Below are 7,544 nucleotides of genomic sequence, written 5' to 3'. Positions count from 1 at the left end.
TAGAAACAATAATTTTTTAAAAACTATCAAAATTATGCCAGAGTTATGCTAGATTCCTAATTATGCTAGATTTTATTCTAAATGACAATTTCTGGCCAATATTATGCTAAAAGCATTATATTATGCTAGATCTGGTCACACTGGGTGCCGCTCCTCCAATCTCCCGCTAGCGACGGCCCTGCCAGCCTTATCTATGTGCAGTGAATCTCTTGAAAGACACAAATAACCAATATTTCAATTTCAATTGGTTTTAAACGAATAGCAGTCTGAACATTGGTGTGTTTTCTTACAAATTTCATGACATTTACCAACACGTTTGTGACAGGTTGGTACCAGTCGCTGCTTGAATTAGCAGGTAGATTGCTGCTGCGGTGGAATCTCGGAACCGCTGAAAAGAAAATCTGTCATGTGGGCCGGAATGACATAATAAGGCAATAGTTTTGAGAGGGTAATCTAAATAGAGTTTAATACTGGAAAAGGAAACGGAAGTGTCAAGAAATACTTGCTTCTGCAGAGCCTGATTGCTTCCAAAGGATAGACATTGCAAACAGATTTTCATTGTTTTTGTAAAGAGGATAATTTTTCAAAGTTTCATCGCTTGTTTTTGGCCTAGGCTTTACATATACATTGTATCCAGGTTTGGACGACACCCCTTTCGTATGGGATTTGAATGAAGCAGGGAAAGCTGAGCAAACAATCGCAAAACACTGGTTTTAAAAGTGAGTTTGTCCATGTTTTTTCCTTTTAAGTTTATAAAAGGTTCTGTTTTAGTGAGAGGTTATTTGACCAGTTGTTGGTTTTACAACAGATCAGAAAAGAGGCCAAGAACTATTATGGTATCAGAAATATCGGATACAATCTGACTATACTAAACAATGATTTCAGTTATACTAAACAAACTGGTACGTCTTTTAATTTCAGTTCTCTTCAGTTACTTCTAAAGTCTTCCGGTCGAGGTTTTCATCCAAAATAAACCACGAAATCTCCATATTTAGTCCGCTATGATCCTTGACAAACATTGTATTAACAGTTTTATCCAAGGACTTTGGTATGGATGATGGCGCAAAACATGGGCGTCGCAAAACGTGTTTTATAAAAAACAAAAAATAAAATAAAAAAGATGGAAGACAAGAATAGTGCGAATAATCCTTTCATTGCTTGATTTTTCAAGGCCTGGTCGAGCCTCATAAAGTAATGAATTCCATTTTAAGACTGGAATTAATCAATCGTAATAAAATCATGTCTTAGAAATGGTAAAATATTTCAAACGGTTCAAAAAAATGACTGCAAGAACTGTTCTGAAATGCATTTTAAGCTAATCTAAAGGAACGCATTTGCAAAAAAGTTTTCTGCTTGCTTTGCTTGCTTTACTTGCAGGGATGCCTTTCTTTCAGATGTATTTATGGCCTCGCACAACCTCTTGGCACCCCTTCTAATGTACTGCATAACAGGTGCCCCATAAAATCATAGGCATGAATTATCGAAAAGCATTTTAGTGCGATTCTCAAAAGTTGTTTATTTAGTCTATTAATTCTGTCAATTCAAGCCCCACCCCCCCCCCCCACTTTGAATTTCTTGGCGCTACCCCTGAAAATGTCCACATTTATTAAGTATATACCAAAATGAAATGTATTAAGTTATTATTGTTAAAAACACTTTTGTGTTTTATATCTTTAACAATCATGACTTTATTTATTTCATTTTGGTACTTGAATTATTTGCTCATTATATTATCCTAATTTGAATGAAGAACCACACTCAACTTACAAAATAAATCTACTTTTGTAGTATCTTATTAAATACTGTCACTTTCAAAAGATATATTAGTGTCACTAGCATAATATATATCTTGTTTGATGAATTTGAAAGATCAGTTAATAAAAGAAAAAAGATAATGAGATTTCAAAGAGGATACTACCAAAATTTAAGACCGTGAACAGAGTATTGTAGTACACCACAGATAATGTTGCAATTATCTAAGTTTTGGCCATTTATCAATCCATACTAACTTGTTCTACCAAGGAAGGAATGCTAATTTTACCTAAACCAGGGTATAGCTGTACCACAAAACCTTGATGCTCATGTTGTCTGAAAAGAACCTTTTTGAATTTGCATGTAGTGGAATTTTAAGGTATATGAACTGAATTGAACTGAATTCTGATGTATCCAAATTTATTCTAAATTGATTTTATCCTAGAAATTTACTCTGCAAGATGAGATATTGGTACTGTCAGGTTGATGTTGGATGAGAATTCAAAAAGGCTACTACTAAAAGTTAAGATATGGGTGCTGACACAGCAAGAGCAATTTTGTACAGATTTGCATTACCGTTAACACTTCTTGCTGGTATGATATTTTTACTGATTACTTATGTTTTGACTTTCAACTTTTCAACACATAGAGTTGTTTTCCTGTTCTTGTTCTTTATTTATTCAGATTTAAATTTTACTGCAAAGACTACAATTTTCTGACACTGAAATTTGGATTTGGATCAGTGGCGGGGTGGCTATGTTTTCCCTGGGGTGGCCAAGTCGATTTTTGCGCCCTATCTATATATCGTCACAGAATATCGTGTTTATATAAAGCATGTGTTTCTAGAAGGGAAATCGATTTTTGCAACTTGAATGCAAAATTTCATAAATAAAGTTTGACTAAAAATGCGAATATGTATGGAAAAGTTATGTAATCCTAACGTTTGACCTTCTCGATCGTGGTTCGGTAAAATATCAAGCTATTTTGAATTGGCTTATAAGCGTGTAATCGCATATATGATGTATGATATACAAACATGGTTCAAGTTTGTTATTCTTTAGTAGTTATTAAATAGTAGTTTTTTCAACAACTTGAAAGTTTCAAGCATTGAATCGCACCATTGAATCGGACAGAGGTGGCGGCCACAAAATTGAATCTGGGGTTGGGCTAAGGATCAAGTTTAGTGAAAAAGGAGGACCCACCATGGTTGGGTCCGACACGGAAGAAAATTTCTGAAATCAAGCCCTCTAGAATGGCTAAAAATGTATCTCCCAGAATAAAATTTAACAAATCACTACATCGCTCAGAATAGACAGTTCAACGATGCTCAGAAAGACATGGATTTTTTATTTTTTTAAAAAATTTGGGAAGGGAGGATTCATGCGTTGGAAAAAGAAAGAAAGGGTGACCTTTGGCTCACATCGATGTTAATAACAAGAAGCTGCTGTATTGATTGCCAGGGTGCATTCCATGTACTTAGGCACGAAGATCTGTGGCGTTCACTCAGGCTTTTTGGCGTTCCGAGTACAAACTAATAGAAAGCATTTTTGGCATACGTAAAATCTTCGTTAGTTGGCGTGCTAAACATGAAGCCACGTACATAGTTAACACGAAAACATATGACACAAATGTTGATTGGGTCATGGCAGCGCAACGTGCTTCGATTATAGAATCTCGCGTTATTTTAGATTGTTCACAGCAAGTTATAGCGAAGTGTTCTACCCGTGTACGATCACTTTTGATGTTTCTAGCCAAATATTACAAGCAAACAATTTTGGCGCCCCCTTAACTCCATTTGCCCCCCTATTCAGGGGGGCCATGGCCCCCCTGGCCCCCCCTGCCACCACGCCACTGAATTTTGGATGACCTAAGGGCTTTAATGGTCTGTACTGAATCAACATCATCAAATGTATCCCAGGAGTGTTATGAAATGCTGCAGGGAATAATAACAATCAGCTTTTCAATCTTCATTGACCTAATTATCGATGTCATACAGAGTGCTTTGGATACTTCTATATTACATTCTTCTATTGACTGAGGAGGTAACAAAGAGTGAAGCCTCCTTTTCAAAGATTTTATGCTAAGGTCACTTGTAAGTTTCCAACCTGACCACCAAATACACGAGCAACATCAGTCTGTAAATGAATAAAGATCATATTTTGGTTTTAAAATCTGGAATGTCTTAAGAATAATGTACCTGTAAGTAAAAAAAATATTATAGCACAGTCAGATTTTAAGATATTTTGATTTCACTAACAACTTCACCCTGCAACTGAGCAGACCTCAACTTCATTGAGAATGGAGAAAATCAGAACAAATGAATCTATTAGGGTGTAGGGAAGCCTGTGTATTGTAATAATAATATATTGTCTAAGAATCAAACTCTAGTTGCTGCATTTTAATACCAACTGCCAATAAGATGTTTGAAAATAAGAAAGCCCAGAGTTTGTTAAAATAGTTATATGTCTTGTTGCAGCTTGCATCATCAGATACAATGGCTTGTCCTTCATTTACCTATTATGTCTACTGGTTGTACCCTTACTTCCAAGCCCCTCGCGGCGAGCAGGTATGTAATAAATTTTTATAAATATTTGATTTTTATAGATATATGTAGAGGTATTAATACAGTGATATGTCATAAAGCAATAATTTTTAGTAAGTAGTAATTATATTAAAGATTGTTGGCAGGTATTCCAGAATATTGGGGGTACATGTAGGTGGTGCCCTTAAGATAATCAAATCATTATGCTTTGCTATTGTTTTGTAAAAACTCAAGGGCTCCCATACGTTTCAAAGCTCGTATGTTATAGGGCAACATGTGTGCAGAGACCTCTGCAAACAAGGTAGACAAGGGGGCAAGACTCTTAGTACCCTAACGTATGAAAGCCCACTTTATTAGCAAAATATCATAAATATCATGTTGATGGGAACAGCAGAAGTTAAGCAAATAAACATTTTCTGGAACTTTTTTCATTATGTTTTTTTCCTCACCACTAGGCAAACTAGGCAGATTTCCACAATCCTTTGTATTCATCCTTTGAAAACTAAGAATAGTTAAGTGCCAAAAAGAATTGCCATATGTACTGACAACCTTGTATATTTTTCAATGATTTCATTGTTACTAAAAAATTATTTCTCAAATCATTTTGTAGCATGTGCTGTCAAACTGCAACAGGCCATTCTTGGATTGTCTGTGGTTGCTATTGTGGCTCATATAGCTTTTCAGATAACTCTGCTTGCAGAAGAATCTGTTGCAAGAGAAATATCAAACTGTAAGTGAAACTAAATGTTCACACACTGCCATTTTGAATGTGGGTGGTATATATTTTTACTTTCACCCAAGTTTATTTCCCCTTATATGTATATAGCGTATATCTTACAGGTGGAAGCTCTAGAACTTAAAGGCACTATGTCCCATCTGTCAATTGTTCAGAGATAACAATTGGCTTTGCAGCATGTTTAAAATTGAGAAAACATTGAAGATTAGCTGATTGGCTCCACGACAATAGGTCTATTGTAAAGTCTAACCAATGGGAATTTCAATTGCCAGGGAAATGTGTCAGGACTTAGTGCTTTTAATTCAATTGAAATATATCTTCCTACCTCTTCTTCTCTTCTGCTGCTTTCGTTTCTGTCTTTGATTATATGTTCTTCCTATATTCTACACACACTTCTTCATCTCCCTGCTCCTCTTTTTCTTTATGTTAACATTTATCATTTAGTCACAATTTCATATTAGGTACCTTCTACTGCTTAAACTTGTGGTATATAGATTTCTGTTTCATCTCCTTCTTATCTTTACATTTTTATATTTGTTAATTTTTCAGCTTGCGCTTATTTATTTATTAACATTTAGACACCAGTTATTATAAATATTGTATTTATTAGCAATGCCAATCTTGCAATCTTAATTAACCTTTCAGACGTTTTTTCAATGTTAAATTGCTTTTCAGGTTCGTTAGCTGAAACTATTTTAGGTCAGATTGGATTTTACAAGTAAGTACAAATAATGTGTCCAGAAAATTTTTGAATATAAATGTATCTTAGCCGTTTCCTGAGTTTATGATCAGAATTTGGCAGAAAGCTGAAAAATGAAGCGTTCAATTGTTACTCGCTATAAAACCCTTGTGAAAATGATTTTAACTCTCAAACTCATTTCTGACACAAGCAGGTTTAGAAACTAGGATCTCTTATTGTCTTAAGTACAAACAAAATTTGTTGGTTTCTACTTCCATAGATATCAATTAAGTATCTAACAACTGCTTCTCGGGCTATGTAGTTGACACGGAATTAAGCGTAATGTAAAACTGTCAATAAATTTTCCATGTGGTATTGCTAAAAGATTTCTGGCTCTTCCCTAGATTCCGTAGAACAGACACTGCAAATATCGTCCGCCTTCTTGCTCCAGACCTGCTCGTGTTCATAATATCCCTGGCTTGTGTTATCGGATCAAGAAAAATCCATCTCCATGTCAGATCTTCACACAGTCGTTCGCATCACGATAGAGATGGCTCGCCAGTTGAGGATGTTTTGCCTGTTTTTGTCGCATTGATGTTGCTGCTTGGTGGAATAGTCCAACCAAATGTTATATCTTCAGTTTACTTTCTGAGCTTCCTGTTCTTAGGCACATTTTGGGCATGTCATCGATCCGTTCGCTTCAAGAAAAACAAAGCCTTATTTTGCCTCAAAGTGTTTTTAACTGTATACGCTGGGCTTCATGTCGTATTGCTGTATTTGTATCAGTTTGAGTTCTTTCAGGAATTGCTACCAGCACCTACTCTTTTTGCGAGGTAAGTACTCCAGTCTACTGAAAATAAATTTGGATATACTACATTTTCTTTCTCAGGGGAAGATTCTTGATTTGATAGTATCTGTTCGTTGTGTGATCCACTTCGTTGATTTTCTATCGACAGAAAAGGAAGTTTAGACCCCTACATTTAGTATCTGGAAGTTGGTGCTGTATTATTTTCACAGTAATCAAAGAATCCTCAAACATTGTGTAAAAAGACCCTCGTATATGATTATCTTATTCCAATGCTGTGTCTTTATATCGTATCTTTTCAGTTATATATGACGGTTCTGAGCTACTACTCTGAGTTTCAGGCTTATTGTGATCGTCAGGCTACTGTTTAATTGGTTATCGGCAACTGTTCAAATTTATTCATATATTTTATCATGGTAGATAGACTGTATGGAAGAATATTAGTAAAGCTGAAATTCAATTTCTATTAATTTGGAAACGATCTTGGGCCCTTCCTCTTTTAGCAATTTTTATTAATTCCTAAGTGCTCATGCTTTTCCATTTTCTATCTCGAAATCTATGAGATAGTTTGTCAACTACAGAAGCATAAAATAATGCTTCTTTAAAGCTTGCCGAATAAAACGTTTATTGTGCTGTTCGACCAGATTTTTTCTCTATCATTGTAGACTGTTCGGTCTCCCTGCAATCGTATTATCCAAATGCCGGTCCGGCAATTACCTCAGTATCAATGAAAATCTCAACTGGCCTGTTTATGTTTTTCCTGTTGTTATATTTCTCGTGTACTGGATTCTCGCCACCGAAGTCAGGTACAGATGCAGTTGGGTGAGTTAGTGCTTTCATTAAAGAATTGTTATTTTTAACGGCCGTGGCAAAATTGCATTTTTTTTATGAAATATTACTGTTTTGATGGATCGTACATTTGTACTGAGGTTATGTCTTTGACGTTTTCTACTGTTTCAACATATGGAAATCAAACCTGATTCTGATGAGACATGTGCACCTCTCATCCCCTCCTCCCTTAGTTTACCAA

General features: G+C 35.5%; 1 protein-coding gene across 1 annotated transcript in view; it reads left to right on the top strand.

The window, feature by feature from the left end:
- Positions 1–385: 385 nt before the first annotated feature.
- Positions 386–7,544, top strand: part of LOC148960391 (piezo-type mechanosensitive ion channel component 1-like) — a 37,985-nt gene continuing 30,826 nt past the window's right edge. Inside the window, exons 1-7 of the mRNA XM_089116160.1 lie at positions 386–719; positions 2,198–2,346; positions 4,229–4,318; positions 4,905–5,024; positions 5,706–5,748; positions 6,114–6,542; positions 7,180–7,336. Coding sequence (XP_088972286.1) covers positions 2,283–2,346; positions 4,229–4,318; positions 4,905–5,024; positions 5,706–5,748; positions 6,114–6,542; positions 7,180–7,336 — 903 coding nt within the window. The 5' untranslated portion in view covers positions 386–719; positions 2,198–2,282. The remainder of the gene's footprint in view (positions 720–2,197; positions 2,347–4,228; positions 4,319–4,904; positions 5,025–5,705; positions 5,749–6,113; positions 6,543–7,179; positions 7,337–7,544) is intronic.

Source organism: Rhopilema esculentum, chromosome 4 (genome assembly GCF_057945365.1).
Source record: "Rhopilema esculentum isolate cy_ngs chromosome 4, ASM5794536v1, whole genome shotgun sequence".
In the NCBI taxonomy this organism is placed as follows: domain Eukaryota; kingdom Metazoa; phylum Cnidaria; class Scyphozoa; order Rhizostomeae; family Rhizostomatidae; genus Rhopilema; species Rhopilema esculentum.
This window is presented reverse-complemented; position numbering and strand designations above follow the sequence as displayed.